General features: G+C 40.2%; 1 protein-coding gene across 5 annotated transcripts in view; it reads left to right on the forward strand.

Moving 5' to 3' along the window:
* depdc5 (DEP domain containing 5, GATOR1 subcomplex subunit) overlaps positions 1–17,964 on the forward strand; it is a 68,642-nt gene that overhangs the window by 11,474 nt on the left and 39,204 nt on the right. For all 5 annotated transcript variants that reach the window (XM_061936437.2, XM_061936445.2, XM_061936461.2 and 2 more), the window contains 12 exons: positions 1,856–1,959; positions 2,032–2,106; positions 3,517–3,651; positions 6,817–6,878; positions 6,942–7,012; positions 8,436–8,505; positions 8,878–8,914; positions 8,992–9,112; positions 12,070–12,287; positions 12,347–12,547; positions 14,086–14,221; positions 17,809–17,903. In XM_061936437.2, the coding sequence (XP_061792421.2) occupies positions 1,856–1,959; positions 2,032–2,106; positions 3,517–3,651; positions 6,817–6,878; positions 6,942–7,012; positions 8,436–8,505; positions 8,878–8,914; positions 8,992–9,112; positions 12,070–12,287; positions 12,347–12,547; positions 14,086–14,221; positions 17,809–17,903 (1,325 nt within the window). The remainder of the gene's footprint in view (positions 1–1,855; positions 1,960–2,031; positions 2,107–3,516; positions 3,652–6,816; positions 6,879–6,941; positions 7,013–8,435; positions 8,506–8,877; positions 8,915–8,991; positions 9,113–12,069; positions 12,288–12,346; positions 12,548–14,085; positions 14,222–17,808; positions 17,904–17,964) is intronic.

Genomic DNA, 17,964 nt, shown 5'->3' on the forward strand with positions numbered 1-17,964 from the left:
ACATTTTTGACCATTCCTCATGACAAAATCGGTGCAGTTCAGCTAAATGTGTTGCTTTTCCTGACATGGACTTGTTTCTTCAGCATTGTCCACATGTTTAAGTCGGGACTTTGGGAAGGCGATTCTAAAACCTTCATTCTAGCCTGATTTAGCCATTCCTTTACCACTTTTGAGGTCATTGTCCTGTTGGAACACCCAACTGTGCCCAAGACCCAACCTCCGGGCTGATGATTTGAGCTTGTCCTGAAGAATTTGGAGCTAATCCTCCTTTTTCATTGTCCCATTTAAAGCAGCAGTTCCATTGTGGGATTTTTTCCAGTTCAACCAACAACTTTGTTTTTTTTTGTCCTGATTAAGAGGAATTATTTGACGGTTGAAGTGTGTTGAAAAGTAGTCGCCAGAGAAAAGTGTGGAAATAGGGCTTTGCAAAAAATGGAATTCTGGGACATCCTGGAATTTTTTTTTTAACTTGGAAAAATGAATTTTTGACTGTCCAGGATGAGTTAAATGTGTTGAAGGTGGAATGGTTGGAATGGGTTGAAAAATTTGGGAAATTGTGCAACTTGGAAAAATGTCCCATTCATTTTGGATGGGGAAAAATGTCCCTAAAAAGTGGGAATTCTTGGAAATCCGTGAATTTTTTTCAAATCGTTGAAGGAGAGCACACAATTTAGAAAATGTTGAATATTTTGGAGTTGGAACGGTTTGAATCGGATGAAAAATTGTGGAACTTTGAAAAATGTTCCCATTGATTTCAATGGGAATTTCATGAAAATGTGTGAATTTTGGGGAAAAGCGGGAATTTTTTTATAGAAAATGTTAAAAGACTTGAATTTGGAGCTAATCCTCCTTTTTTATTGTCCCATTTAAAGCAGCAGTTCCATTGGCAGCAAAACAGGCCCAGTGTCAGGCTTGTCCCTGACAGTTTGGTTATGTTTTAGTTTTTCCTCTGTGTTTGTTTTATTTCCTGTCAGCGCTCTTATTTTGGTTCAGTTTCCTGCTTGTCTCCCTGAGCGCTGTTTCCCCTCAGCTGTGGCTGATTGACACCTGGTGTCAATTGGCTGCTATTTAGACCTGCCTTGCCCTCAAATGTAGGCTAAAGTATTGTCGTTGTAGCTGTAGCTACTACCTGTATGCTGGCTGTTTCCTGTATGCTGTGAGCTGGCTTCTAGTTCCTCGTTCCTTTATTTTAGACATTAAATTATGTTTTCTTGCACCAAGCCTGCCGTCACTGCATCTTGGGGTTCGTCACCTACACTTCGTGACACCCAGAGTATAATACTACCACCACCATGATTGACGGTAGGAATGGTGTTCCTGGGGTAGGAATGGTGTTCCTGGGATTAAAGGCCTCACCTTTTCTCCTCCAAACATATTGCTGGGTATTGTGGCCAATTTTTGTTTCATCTGACCACAGAAGGTCTTATCTTTGTCCATGTGATGTCAGACTCCTGACTTAAACATGTGGACAATGCTGAAGAAACAAGTCCATGTCAGAAAAGCAACACATTTAGCTGAACTGCAGCAATTTAGTGGTCAAGTGGTCAAGCAGAAGCTTGTGGATGGCTACCAAAAGCGCCTTATTGCAGGTAAACTTGCCAAGGGACATGTAAGCAAATATTAACATTGCTGTATGTATACTTTTGACCCTCACATTTTCAGTAGACCCATAATAAATTCATAAAAGAAGCAAACTTCATGAATGTATGTAAGTATGTGCTCCAATCACAACATCACAAAAAAATAAGAGTTGTAGTGTATGTACACCTTTGACCACCACTGTATATATGTATATATGTATATATATATATATATATATATATATATATTTTTTTTTTTTTTTTTTTGCAACCAGAGTTGTGGCCCAGAATGAGAGACGGGATGAGTGGACGTCGTTACTGGTCACCGTAAAGAAGCTTTTCATTCAGTATCCTGTCCTGGTTCGGCTTAAAGAAGCAGGTGAAACTTACCACCAGTATTGTGTGTGTGGATGTTGCTTTGACCACAAAACATTTTTTATTTTCATACCAGATGACTTTCCGGTTGGATACAACTCAACTTCTGCCCAGGGGAACTACTTGGAAGCCATCAACCTTTCCTTCAATGGTTGGTACCCAAATAGAAGGAAAAGATCACAGTGTAGTAGTGGATCAAATAGACAATTACAAGTAGAGTGGAAAAAGAAGTTGCCTCCATATTGAAACTATTATCATATATATCGGATTTATGACACCAAAAGACTTCCAAAGTTTGCGAATAAACGGATAAGATCACAGAGATTCTCCAGCCATTTTGAGGGTTAATAAGGAAGCCAGTTACTGTACGTGATCCGTGATATAGAGGAGTAACCACAGATCCCTTCCCCATCAACAACAATGCTAATCAAGCAGACTTTGTGAACGCCAACAGGGATTACTTTTGGAAAAATGATGATCCAGGCTTTTTTTGAGCCCGAATACAAAGAGGATGAGCAATACGTTTTAGAAACCGAGTGATGGATGGATGCAGTTTCACCATCGCTAGGTGCTAAACATACAAGCTAACCATATTAAAGCATAATAAAACAAACACTTGCCGTAATATATCCACTCACCACTGACGGGACGCTCGCATAATCCCGTTTGGATGGAAGAGTCAGTCACAATCCTCACTCGGGTTAAAAAAGTTGCTGCAACTACGTCTTTTTCGCCGCCTCGGGGGGACGTGAAAGTGGACCAGCCTGTCACATTTATCTACTAGCTGGTGAGAGATGCATGAATTAATAATGTCAGGGTCAAACACCGAACTATCTATTAAACAGGACAAGAAGCAGGGAATCAAACAGAGACAGGATTCAATTTAGCTCATGAGGAGAGCACGTGGAACTGCACCCTCGTACAGTGAGGAAAAAGTTCCCGCGCCTCCCCGTCTATTTGGGCATTCCCTGATTACATAGCTGCAGCTGCTTCCAAGGGGAGGGGTCACATTATGCGGCAGCCCAGCACTGGTTCATAAACAGTTCAAAACAAAATGTGCTTGGAGCAGTGTTGGGTTTGCCCCCTCTCTGCTAGTCCGCCTTATCTTCTTGGAGACTTTGGGTCCTGATACGACCCCTCCCGTGGCTGTCCAGATCTGAAAAACAGACACTTCTACAGCGAGGCGCGTTCCATGGCACACGGTGGAGATTTACAAGCTGTCCGCCTTTGTTTGATAAGAACAAGGACGGCTTTGTGAGCACAAGTGGATAGTAACCAGGGCCGCCTGAACTGCAAGCATACAAGTTGTGTGATAACTTATATACAATTATTTCGCCAATAAACTTTACTTTTAGCAAGTTTGAGACCAAGCAGGCAAGTCTTGACTTAAAGGTGTGGACAATGCTGAAGAAAAAAGTCCATGTCAGGAAAACCAACAAATTTAGCTGAACTGCACCAATTTTGTCCAGAGGAGTGGTCAAAAATTCAAGCAGAAGCTTGTGGATGGCTACCAAAACTACCTTATTGCGGTGAAAGCTGACATTCTCCCATTTCCCTTCAGTGTTTGACAAGCATTACATCAACCGTAACTTTGACCGCACCGGCCAGATGTCAGTCGTCATCACTCCGGGTGTTGGAGTGTTCGAAGTAGACCGTCTGCTCATGATTCTGACCAAACAACGGATGATTGATAACGGTAAGTCTTAATATATTCCACTTAAAACACAGCAGTTTATTACACGGGTCCCCAACCTTTTTTTCCACCGGGGACCGCTTTAATGTATGCATTATTTTCACGTGTGGCAGATAAATATAAGCAGTGGGAGCCCTGGAGAGATGGTCCCCGACAGGTTGATAGCATGTACTATTATATAGTCTAAGTCTATATATACTACAATGTAATATATCTGTTCTTTTAGCTGTGGTCTGCATAGTTGTAATACACTTTTCTACCACTTGTGGCAGTAATGACAATATAAAACACACAGAAGAAGTCTGGCATATAGAGACATTTCTTAAGTGCAAAAATTATGACTAAAGTGGTGAAGCTGTATTTTTATTTGCACTTTAATTTCAGTGACATTATTCATTTTAGTACAACATAATACATATTCATTTTATTCTAATCAGCCTGACCTAAGACTAAAGTTAATGTATTAAATTAATAATAATCTTTGTGATTAACACATGCTTTTATATCATTTGACAAGGTAGTGAACTGTAAGTAGGTTAGATATAATGATTGAATATGATTAAAATCAAGAGTAAGATTACTAATTGCATGAATGCTCTAAAACATTCACACATATAGTTTTGTACACCAAAATGTATTTATTTATTATTCAACTTCTTCTTCTCCAGATTGTGGCGCGCTCTACCTTCCACATTTTTCACCTAATTCAAAGTGTTCCAACTTCAAACTGTTCAGCCTATTCGGGAATCGCGGGCTTTCCCTTGACAAATTCCCAGATTTCCCAGAATTCCAGGTTTTCCAGGACATTTTTCCCATTCAAAATGGATTGGCCATTTTTCAAACTTCCACCATTTCCACATTTTTCAACCTATTCAAATCATTCCACCTTCAACACATTCCACCATCCTGGACATTTAAACTACCCTTTTTCCAAGTTAAAAAAAAATTCCAGGATTTTCCAGAATTCCTGCTTTTCCAAAGCCCTATTTCCACCCTTTTTTCTGGCGACTACTCCTTCCACATTTTTCAACCCACTTCAACCGTTCCACCGTCAAAACATTCCTCTTAATCAGGACAAAAAATGAAGTTGTTTTTTGAACTGGAAAAATTCTCAGTTTTATCGAAATTCCAGGAATTCCGTAATACCATTTCTCAATTCAACATGTCACTACTTCAACATTTCTCGACAGATTAGAAAAATTTAAACACCAACCATTTCAACTCATTCACACCATTCAAGTTTTTTACCATTTAAAAAAAATAAAAAATCCCGCTTTTCCCGAAATTCTCAAATTTTTGGGAAATTCCCATTGAAATAAATGGGACATTCTTCAAAGTTCCACAACTCCCACATTTTTCATCTGATTCAAACTTTTACAACTTCAAAATATTCAGCCTGTTCTGGCATTGTGTGCTCTACTTCAACAATTCTAAAAAAAATTCCCGGATTTCCCATAATTCCCTTTTTTTTTTGCATTTTCCCCATTCAAAATGAATTGGCCATTTTCAAACTTCCACATTCCCACATTCTTCAACCTATTCAAACCATTCCACCTTCAACACATTCCAACATTCTGGAAATTCAAACTACCCTTTTCCCAAGTTAAAAAAAAAAATCCGGATTTTCCCGAAAGTCCCTAATACCATTTACTACTTCAACATTTCTGGCCCGATTTAAACAATTCTAACACCAACTAATTCAGTTCATTCAGGACATTCATGCTCCTAAGCATTTTCAAAAAAATCCCGCTTTTCCCAAAATTCCCAAATTTCCAGGAAGTTCCCATTGAAATGAATGGGACATTTTTTACAAGTTGCACAATTCCCACATTTTCCAACCTATTCAAACCATCAACACATTCCACTCATCCTGGGCATTCAAACTATTCTTACATTCATTCTACATTCTGTCAGCATTTCACTTCAACTTCAGCATTGGAGCATTCCCACGCAATTCCTCCAGGAATTGCCTCTTCTAGTTCAGTGTTAATATTGGAGTGGTACCGGGTCCCTCTGTAGTGGAAAAGTAGGGTCCTGAGGTCAAACAGGTTAAGGTAATCAACTTTTACCTTGAAAATCATTTTGTCTTGAAAATCAACTTTTACCTTGAAAATCAACTTTTACCTTGAAAATCATTTTTTGTCTTGAAAATCAACTTTTACCTCGAAAATCAGTTTTTACCTTGAAAATCAGTTTTTGTCTTGAAAATCAACTTTTACCTTGAAAATCAACTTTTACCTTGAAAATTATTTTTTGTCTTAAATCAACTTATACCTTGAAAATCAGTTTTTTTCTTGAAAATCAACTTTTACCTTGAAAATCAACTTTTACCTTGAAAATCAACGTTTACCTTGAAAATCATTTTTTTGTCTTGAAAATCATCTTTTATGTTAAAAATAATTTTTTGTCTTGAAAATCATTTTTTGTCTTGAAAATCATTTTTTGTCTTGAAATCAACGTTTACGTTGAAAATCAACTTTTACGTTGAAAATCATTTTTTGTCTTGAAAATCAACTTTTGTCTTGAAAATCATTTTTTGTCTTGAAAATCATTTTTTGTCTTGAAAATCAACTTTTACCTTGAAAATCAGTTTTTACCTTCAAAATCAGATTTTGTTTTGAAAATCAGTTTTTACCTTGAAAATCAGTTTTTGTCTTAAAAATCAACTTTTACCTTGAAAATCAGTTTTTTTCCTTGAAAATCAACTTTTACCTTGAAAATCAACTTTTACCATGAAAATCAGTTTTTGTCTTGAAAATCAGTTTTTGTCTTGAAAATCATTTTTTTTCTTGAAAATCAACTTTTACCTTGAAAATCAACTTTTACCTTGAAAATCATTTTTTGTCTTGAAAATCAACAAAATACAAAGTACCTTCAAAATCAGATTTTGTCTTGAAAATCAACTTTTACCTTGAAAATCAACTTTTACTTTGAAAATCATTTTTTGTCTTGAAAATCATTTTTTGTCTTGAAAATCAACTTTTACCTTGAAAATCAACTTTTACCATGAAAATAATTTTTTGTCCTTAAAATCAACTTTGGAATCAACTCCTGCAGATGGAAATGAGCCTTTGGCTACAATCTGGCACATGAACATGTTATAAGTTCATTGTGGCACGGTCTAGTTGGATAAAATGAGTTCGTTTCTAAATGAATGTTTCCCTCTAGGTATTGGTGTGGACTTGGTGTGTATGGGTGAGCAGCCGCTACACGCTGTGCCTCTCTTTAAGGTAACACTCCGAGTCACTTGTACAAACGTGTGTTGACTTTTAACCACAACAATTACCCCACAGTTGCACAATAGATCCACACCTGACACCAGCCTGGGGAACGACTACAACCTTCCTCACTGGGTCAACCACAGGCAAGACCACATTTTCAACATTATACAGTCCTGGTCAAAAGTCTGCATACACTTGTAAAAAACATCATGTCATGGCTGTCTTGACTTTCCAATCATTTCTACAAGCATAATATTAGCACCACCATGCTTGACAGTAGGAATTGGTGTTCCTGGGATTAAATGCCTCACCTTTTCTCCTCCAAACATATTGCTGGGTATTGTGGCCAAACAGCTCCATTTTTGTTTCATCTGACCACAGAACTTTCCTCCAGAAGGTCTTATCTTTGTCCATGTGATCAGCAGCAAACTTGAGACGAGACTTAAGGTGTGGCTTCTGGAGCAAGGGGCTTTCTTCTTGCATGGTAGCCACTCAGTCCATGGCGATGCTTGACTGTGGACACTGACACCTGTGTTCTAGCAGCTTCCAATTCATTGCAGACCTGCTTTTTAATGGTTCTCGGTTGACTCTTGATCATCCTGACCAATTTTCTCTCAGCAGCAGGTGATAGCTTGCGTTTTCTTCCTTATCGTGGCAGTGACAAAACTGTGCCATGCACTTTATACTCTGCACAGTTGCTCCTAGGACCTTAAGCTGCTTTGAAATGGCCCCAAGTGACTTCCCTGATGTGTTCAAGTCAATGATTCGTTTTTTTTTTCAGATTTGTGCTTGTCAGGTTCAAACACTGATGACATCTATTAAACAGACAAGAAGCAAGGAATTAATCAAAGACAGGATTCAATTTAGCTCATTGAGGAGAAACGTCTGGGCTGTACTCTTGTACAGTCTTCCACCCCACTCTGGCGAAAAGATTGCACGCCTCCTCTTTTAATTTGGACATTCCCTGATTACATGGCAACAGCTGTTTCTAAGGGAATAGGGGGTCGTAAACAGCCGCTGCCCTCGGTCACAAAACAGTTCAAAGAAAAGATGCCTAGAGCTTACGTCTGGGCTGTACTCTTGTACAGTCTTCCACCCCGCTCTGGCGAAAAGATTGCACGCCTCCTCTTTTATTTGGACTTTCCCTGATTACATGGCAACAGCTGTTTTTAAGGGGAGAGGGGGTCGTAAACAGCCGTTGCCCTCGGTCACAAAACAGTTCAAAGAAAAGAGGTCCTGTTTCCTCTCCGCTTTGTAGATCTCGGGTCAAGACATCTTCATGTCGCTTCCCATCGTACACAGTGGAGTTTTACAAGCCTCAAAGACAACTTTTGTCTGCTCGCCGGAAACTCATGGAAACACAAAGTTTTGTGATAACTTAGATACAATTATTCTGACAGTGCTGAGTTCCTTTGACTTTCCCTATTGTGGCGTTTGTAACACTCAAGACAGCCATGACATGATGTTCTTTACAAGTGTACGTACACTTTTGACATACCACTGTATATTCACATTTAAATGTAAATGCAGTGTGAAACGATCGTTTTTTTTTGTTTTTTATTTTAGCTTTTACACCTCCAAAAGTCACAATTCATGTAGCACCTTCATACCCAGAATCAAACTGGCTTGTCATAAGGTGAGTTGTGTTGTTTTCCTCAATTAACTGTTTATTTTTTCATTTATTTTTTTATTTGTAAAAAGCACTTTATATTGAGTAAACAATCTCAAAGTGCTACAGTGTATTAAAAAAATAAATAAAAAGATAATAAATAAAAATAAAAACTAGAATAGCCAAATAGCTGTAACTAGTATGCATATATCTAAAAAAAAAAAAAGTTAAAAAAAAAAAGAAGGGCTTTTAAGCCTTTTTTAAAAGCATCCACAGTCTGTGGTGCCCTCAGGTGGTCAGGGAGAGCGTTCCACACACTGGGAGCGGCGGAGCAGAAAGCCCGGTCTATTTATTTACTAAATGAAATATGAGAATAATTTCTCCCGTGTTTTTCTGCAGCTTCAGGTTGAAAAACTCAAGAAAGGCACGGAACAAGGTGAGACGTGGCAGTTCCTCCATTTTCTTTCATTTGAGAACTCTTCTGGTGCTCACCACCTTGTATGTGTTTTCAAGCGTTGTGTGTGCAGAAGGAGTGTGACAACAGCCTGCCGATACAGGTGGACTACGATGCCTACGACTCTCAGGTGTTCAGACTGCCTGGGCCTTCCCTCATTCAGAGGATTCCCAATTGTCGGTATGTACATAAAAGACTTTTGGAACCATTTTCTTCTTATCTGTTGTGGAAGTTCTCCTCTCTCCTTTCTTTTGAAGGAATGTGACATCAGACAATGCTAAATAATTCAATGTACAGGATCAAGATCTTTGTTTATGAAAGCATTAAGCATCGTTCCTCTCAACAGGAAGTGAACAGTGTTTTGTTTTTTTAATCATTAAAAATGTACTTTCATACCGTGGAACCTTGATTTACACACTTAATTGGTTCCTGAACAGGGTTCGTAAATCTAAAAGTTTGTATAGTGTTGCGTCTGACCAGCTCTTCCTCCCAGGGAATTTGGTCAATCCCAAATTCTTTCGATGACATATATGCTGAGTAAGAAGGACCATCAAGACAGAATAGGAATATTATCAAGTTTTACTGAAGCTTCAGGAGAACAGCCCAGACCGATACATTCATATTGGCTTCTCAAGTTGTTCTAACATTCAAATGGAAGAGCCAACTTCTTGCACACGAAGAAAGCCCCCACCTGTCCAGAAAGGAATACAGCCTCATTGTTCTACTACAGACAAGACAAAAGGGAGTATTCCATCTCCTACAGTGCAAGCCTTCAAGGTAACACACATTAGTTTACTTGCGGACATAAGATAAAAAATAGAAAGAGTACAAATGGAAAAACACTAGCTGATTTAAACATGACTATGAGTACAGAAAGAACTCTTAAACATATATGCATTCTCCACAATAGTGAAGCAAATTTCTCCAGGAGAAACAATGTAAATATGAATAATGGGTTCTAGTTTCGACTAGTGTTGTCCCGGTACCGGTACCAAAATTATTTTGATACTTTTCGATACTTTTCTAAATAAAGGAGACCACAAAAAATTTCATTATTGTCTTTATTTGAACAAAACATCTTAGTGCACATGAAACATATGTTTATTATTGTCATTTAGTCCTTAAATAAAATAGTGAACATACTAGACAACTTGTCTTTTAGTAGTAAGTAGACAAACAAAGACTCCTAATTAGATTGCTGACGTATGCAGTAACATATTGTGTCATTTATACACCTATTATTTTGTACACATTATGAGGGACAAACTGTAAAAAATTGATTATTAATCCACTTGTTCATTTACTGTTAATATCTGCTTATTTTCTGTTTTAACATGTTCTATCTACACTTCTGTTAAAATGTAATAATCACTTATTCTTCTCTTCTTTGATACTTGACATTAGTTTTGGATGATACCACACATTTAGGTATGGATCCGATACCAAGTAGTTACAGGATCATACAATAAAATATAATACCTAATAAACCAATAATAATGTGGTTAAGAAATACTGATGTAAAGGGTAGGTGTCGCGCTGTTTTCTGTTTTAACATGTTCGATCTACACTTCTGTTAAAATGTAATAATCACTTATTCTTCTCTTCTTTGATACTTTACATTAGTTTTGGATGATACCACACATTTAGGTATGGATGTGATACCAAGTCGTTACAGGATCATACATTGGTCATATTCAAAGTCCTCATGTGTCCAGGGACATATTTACTGACTTTATAAACATAATATGAATAAAAAACAAAACAAAAGAAGATTTTGTGATGCTAAAAAATATCGATGTGATCATAGTAGTATCGACTAGATACACTATTGTACGTGGTATCATCACAGTGGATGTTAGGTGTAGATCCACCAGTGGCATTTGCTTATATTATAGCGTCCCGAAAGAGTTGGTGCTGCAGGGAATTCTGGGAATTTGTTCTGTAGTGTTTATGCTGTGTTGCGCTGCAAATATTCTTCCAAGATGTGTTTGTCATTGTTGTTTAGTGTTGTTGCACTATATGGCACATATTTATGACAGTGTTGTTTAGTGTGGTTTCACTATATGGCACATGTTTATGACAGTGTTGTTTAGTGTGGTTTCACTATACGGCACATATTTATGACAGTGTTGTTTAGTGTGGTTTCACTAAATGGCACATGTTTATGACAGTGTTGTTTAGTGTGGTTTCACTATATGGCACATGTTTATGACAGTGTTGGCGTTGTTCATACGGCCACCCTTAGTGTGACATGTATGACTGTTGACTAAGAATGCCCTTTTATTTATTTGTACGTGGGATATCCTAAATCAAAATATTCAATAAATTAGTCATTAACTCACAGAATGCCAATTATTTAATGACAGTATTTCCTGTCATCTTCAATTTAAGGCCATTATCACCCCAATATTCCGGGATTTCGCGTCCTTTGTGATTTCAATGCGCAAAAAGACACAAAAAGTGTGTTAACGCCAACGCTGATTAGTATTGCGGTACTATACTAATACCGGTATACCGTGCATCCCTGTTTCCTATAATCGCCAATGTTATAGATCCATAAAGGTGGGAGCAGTTCTAAAAGGATTTGTCAGGTTCAAACACTGATGACATCTATTAAACGAGACAAGAAGCAAGGAATTAAACAGAGACAGAATTAAATTTGGCTCAATTGAGGAGAAACGCGTACACCTGTACCCTTGTACAGTGTTACCACGCTCTGACGAAAGATTGCACGCCTCCTCTTTTATTTGGCCTTTCTCTGATTACATAGCAACAGCTGTTTCTAAAGGGACGGGGGTCGTAAACAGCCATCGTCTTTAGAAAAGGTCGTAAAACAGTTCAAAGAAAAGGTGCCTGGAGGGAGGTCAGGCCCTGCTTCCTCTCTGCTTTGTAGATCTCGGGTCAAGACAAAATCTTCCTGTGGATTACAATAGATCAAAGAAACCGAACCCTTCCTGTCTCCTCCCATCGTACACAGTGGAGTTTTACAAGCCTTCTGCTTGGTAGGATCAAAGACAGCTTTTGTCCTCTCGCAGGGCGAGCTGAACTCAATGTAACACAAAGTTCTGTGATAACTTAGATACAATTATTTTAACAGGATTCAGCATGTTGGTAAAGAAGTGTAACTTCTTCCTCAGGTTGGCTCGAGGTAAAGAGAGGAGTGGGAAGAAGAGTTCTGGGTCAGTGGACATCAGCACAGGCGTGTCTCCTCCTGTGGGCCTCAGTGCTGCTGATGAACAACATAGTCTAACTTCAGATGATAGTCTGGGCCCCGTGTCCAACATGTTGGTGATACCCCGCATGCCCCTGATCCAATATGAAGTCAGCAGTTCTCTGGGATATACATGCGCCAGAGGTAAACTTCACACTGTGACTCACAGCAGCCTCCACTTGACTTCACGGTTCTTTGTTCAGAAATGTTGGAGAAGACGATGGACTTTCAGCGAGACTCCAGTGCCCCAGCCAGGTTCACTGTTGGCAGTGCCGAGTCCACACTGTACATACGCCCCGGAGGTTACACACCCCAAAGAGCGCTCATAAATCCCTTCACGCCCACCAGGATGCCCATGAAGCTCACATCCAACCGTCGGCGTTGGATGCACACGTTCCCTGTTGGTGAGATACATTTTGGTGGTGTTCTGTGTTCAGCACCTTGAAACTTAGCTACAGCTGCATGATGGATATCAAACAAACCATTGACTCACACAACAAAAAGATTCCGAGCACTCACAGACAAGCAACCGCTAACGACATCAGTTGTTTACCAAGCCAGCCTCAACACGGAGACTACTTACATTGGACTCACAGAAAATACCTTTAAAAGCCGTTATAACAATCACACAGCATCATTCCGTAGGCCCCAACTCAAGACTTCTACAGAGCTGAGTAAATACATAAGGACTCTTAAAGACAATACAATTGATTACGCCATTACATGGTGAATTGTGGCATCTAGCTCACCATACCACAGTGCAGCTAAAAGATGTCACCTGTGCCTGAAAGAAAAGATGTTTATTACATACCACCCCAGCATGTCCACTTTAAACAAACGCAACCAACCGGTCTCATCATGCCGACACAGAAGCAAGGCACTACTGTGCAACAATGGCCACACCCCCATGTAATGTACCTTAAATATATGTAACAACCACAGACACTTCAATAAAATACCCTGACGAGCAGGGAAACCTGCGAAACAGGCTTGTAGGGATGATATAGCCTCTGTGGTTTTCCCTGACCTAACGTATATTCCGCTCTACCCCGGTATTGAGCACTGTATAACGGATAAACCACAGAAATATATATATATATAGTGTGCGTGTGCGTGTGCGTGTGCGTGTGTATGTATATATACATCTACACCTCCCGCTGCCTCAACAGAGCCAGTGCCATCATCAAGGACAGCACCCACCCTGGCTCTGACCTGTTCCACCTGCTGCCCTCTGGGAAGCGCTACAGGTGCATAAAAACCAAAACAAACAGGCTAAAGAACAGCTTCTTCCCCAGGGCCATAACCATCCTGAACGGACTGCCCCATTGTCCCTCATAACTGCCTTCTCTTCGGTGCAATAACCCATTCCACCAACCACCCTGTTTTTGTTTTGTTTTTTCATGTATATATTCATTTCACACCATATTCATTGCACTTCTACATTTTTTTATATTTCTATATATTTGCACATTGTTTTTCTAGCATGCACACATCGCACTGTATGGAATGGCCTCAATCTCGTTACCTTGCGTAATGACAATAAAGCTGATTCTGATTCTGATATATATATATGTATGTATGTATGTTAAAGTTAAAGTACCCATGATTGTCACACACACACTAGGTGTGGCGAAATTATTCTCTGCATTTGACCCATCACCCTTGATCACCCCCTGGGAGGGGAGGGGAGCAGTGAGCAGCAGCGGTGGCCACGCCTGGGAATCATTTTATGTGATTTAACCCCCAATTCCAACCCTTGATGCTGAGTGCCAAGCAGGGAGGTAATGACTCCCATTTTTATAGTCTTTGGTATGACTCGGACGATTTTACAGTCCCCTTTAACAGTAGTGGTTACTGAAAATGTATTTCTGGGAGATGCAGTATGTGACTATAATAGTGGCTACCTTCACAGACTACAAATGTTTCCTCTCTTATTCTTCAGGTCCCTCCGGAGAAGCCATTCAAATCCACCACCAGACCAGACAAAACATAGTTGATTTGCAGGTGAGCCAACATGGAGGTCCTGGCCACACCTCGGCTGAGCTGCTGGAACTGGCCTATCACGAAGCCACAGGGAGGTTAGTTCAAATAATGCTCATCGTACGTCCTGGGAGAGCTCTCAGATGTCCATTACAGTGGAACCTCGCTGTACCAACTTTAATTGGTTCATGCACATGGCTCGTAACTCCAAAAGTTTGTATAGTGAAGCGGAGTTCTCTTTTAGAAACAATGTAAACATAAATAATTGGTTCAAGCCTCCTCAAAAGGACATATTTTAGTAAAAAAAAAAGGCACACTTTGAAGACACTTTAATGTATATATGTATGTGTGACTATATACAGTATGTACAGTGGTGGTCAAAAGTGTACATTAGAGATGCGCGGTTTGCGGACACAACCGCGGAGTCCGCGGATTATCCGCGGATCGGGCGGATGAAATTAAAAAAAATAAGATTTTATCCGCGCGCGGGTCGGGTCGGGTGGATTAATTAGATTTTTTTTTTTTTTTTTTTTTTTTTTTTTGCGGGTGGCAGTTAAACCAATTCGGAAATATATATACATAGTTAAATGTTGTTACCCACATACGAAAAACGAGCAGGCACCTGCTGCATATGCCACAACAGAAGAAAAAGAAAAGAAAAGAGATGGACACTTTTACGGAGCGGAGAAGGGACGCCTCGCCGGGGTCCGGGACCGAGGCCCCTTCCCCCGAGAGGGCCCCACCGGGAGCCGTAGCTGAGGCGATCCGCGAGAAGGGCCCGACGCACGTCCAGGGTCACTACCGCGCCCACCGCACCGACACCCCGCCTCGTCCGCCTTCGCCGCGGCCGGCGTCACGCGCAGCAGGTAAACAGCTTACCTGCCCGCCACCCCCGTGGCCGGGGGCTCGTAACAGGGGTCACTCCGCGCGCTCCGCCCGCGCAGCTTACCTGCCCGCCACCCCTGTTGCCGGGGGCGCGTAACAGGGGTCACTCCGCGCGCAGTGCGCTCACGAAAGGGGTGGGGCTCACCCTGGTTGATATAGAGAGCAGGACGGTGGCCATGGAAGTCGGAACCCGCTAAGGAGTGTGTAACAACCCACCTGCCGAATCAACTAGCCCTGAAAATGGATGGCGCTGGAGCGTCGGGCCCATATACCCGGCCGTCGCCGGCAGCGAGACGCGCTTGGAGGTGCGCTCAGCGCGGCTCCCATATGATTGCGCACTGGTGTGCGTCTGGGTCGTGACAGCGTGGCACGCGAAAGTCTGTGCATTGGATCAGTCTCCTTTCTTTAACAGGCAAAAGCTTTATAACCTCAGTGAGGTTATAAAGCTTGCGCACCAAACACAAAGCAAGGCCATGGTGCAGGAGAACAAAGGACTTCTTTCATTTAAGGTTTGTGATAAACCATCAAACTCATTCGTTAGAAGGACTCTATAGTAATATAAAGCGAATTTTTCTGGACATTATCATGCAAGAAAAGTTTATTTTTGGGACCGCGATCACCGCGTAATGATTTTTAAAGGTTGCATTACAAACATTTAACTGTCCCATGTGATCAGCCAGTGCGATTGGAAGTCCATGCTCAATTATTGCCTCCGTAAATAAAACTTCGGCATTCATCACATCCAAAGAATCTGTTTGGGCGACGAAAAACGTTGAAAGTTTTCCACTTGTATCGCTAGCAACGGCATTAGACTTGTGTTTTTTTGTCCCAACGTGGTCTTTTACATCGCTAATTCCTCCGTGTCCGATCGAAAAATCTTGTCTGCACAAGGTGCAATTCGCGTAGTTTTCACCCTTTTTTTTTTTTTAATTAATGAAAAACCCGGAATAGGTTGATGAAAACCGTACGAATTACGGGAAAACCGGAGTAGTTGGCAGGCTCACTAATGCCTTGCATCATCTATATTAGATCGGGCGGATGGCGGGCGGGTGCAGTTCTGATCAAACGTTACATCGGGTGGATGGCGGATGGTTGACGACTTTCTGACGCGGTTGCGGATTAAATAAATTGCCTATCCGCGCATCTCTAGTGTACATACACTTCTAAACAACATCACGTCATGGCTGTCTTGAGTTACCAATAATTATTATTTTTTTGTGATGTAGTGATTGGAGCACATACTTGTTGGTCACAAAAAACATTCATGAAGTTTGCTTCTTTTATGAATTTATTATGGCTCTACTGAAAATGTGAGCAAATGTGCTGGGTCAAAAGTATACATACAGCACAGCGCATTATATATGAAAAAAGATCAAAAATAGACCGTTCGCCGGCCAGTGCGCCTTATAATCCAGTGCGCCTTATATATGAAAAAGGATCAAAAATAGACCATTCGTCGGCCAGTGCGCCTTATATAAGAAAAATATACTGTATATATTTTTTAAATAGACCATTCTTCGGCCAATGCGCCTTATAATCCGGTGCGCTTTATAGATGAAAAAAGATCAAAATAGACCATTCGCTGGCCAGTGCGCTTTGTAATCCGGTGCGCTTTATATATGAAAAAGGATCAAAAATAGACCATTCGTCAGCCAGTGCGCCTTATAGTCCGGTGCGCCTTATATATGAAAAAAAGATCATAAATAAACCATTCGTTGGCAATGCGCCTTATATTCCGGTGCGCCTTACATATGAAAACTATTTATTTTTTTATTTTTTTTAATTAAAAAAATACACCATTCGTTGGCCAATGCGCCTTATAATCCGGTGCGCCTTATATATGAAAAAAGATCATAAATAGACCATTCGTTGGCAAAGCGCCTTGTATTCCGGTACACCTTATACATGAAAAAGATTTAAAAAAAATAGACCATTCGTCAGCCAATGCACCTTATAATCCGGTGCGCTTTATAGATGAAAAAAGATCCAAAATAGACCATTTGTCGGCCAGTGCGCTTTATAATCCGGTGCGCCTTATGTATGAAAAAGGATCAAAAATAGACCATTTGTCGGCAGTGCACCTTATAATCCGGTGCGCTTTATATATGAAAAAAGATAAAAAATAGACCATTCGCCGGCAATGCGCCTTATAATCCTGCAAGACTCAACCTCCGGTTTTAGCTTGTCTTGAAGAATTTGGAGCTAATCCTCCTTTTTCATTGTCCCATTTAAAGCAGCAGTTCCATTGGCAGCAAAACAGGCCCAGAGCATAATACTACCACCACCACCATGCATGACGGTAGGCTGGTGTTCCTGGGATGGGATTAAAGGCCTCACCTTTTCTCCTCCAAACATATTGCTGGGTATTGTGGCCAAACAGCTCCATTATTGTCTCATCTGACCACAGAACTTTCCTCCAGAAGGTCATATCTTTGTCCATTTGATGCCAGGGGACATGTAAGCAAATATTAACATTGCTGTATGTATACTTTTGACCCAGCACATTTTCAGTAGACCCATAATAAATTCATAAAAGAAGCAATCTTCATGAATGTTTTTTGTGACCAACAAGTATGTGCTCCAATCACCACATCACAAAAAAATAAGAATTATTGGTAACTCCAGACAGCCATGACATGATGTTCTTTACAAGTGTACGTACTCTTTTGACCACCACTGTATAATTGAGTCGTCATATGCAAATCCTTAATAAAATTGTTCACCCTCTTGTTTTTAAAAATCAATACTTCCCAGTTGTTGCCATGCATTTTTATTTTTGTATGTGTTTATTTTGTTTCAGGCAAAGCAGCTTCCTGCAGGCAGACAATAATGTTCTTTACATCAGCGGAGTGACACAAGAATCCACTGAAAGCCTCGGAAACAAGAGCAACGGTGGTACGCGTGCTCAAAAACAAACTTTGATTTTTAAACTGATTATTTCTTCAGAATATTTAGT

This window comes from Nerophis lumbriciformis, linkage group LG03 (genome assembly GCF_033978685.3).
Source record: "Nerophis lumbriciformis linkage group LG03, RoL_Nlum_v2.1, whole genome shotgun sequence".
In the NCBI taxonomy this organism is placed as follows: domain Eukaryota; kingdom Metazoa; phylum Chordata; class Actinopteri; order Syngnathiformes; family Syngnathidae; genus Nerophis; species Nerophis lumbriciformis.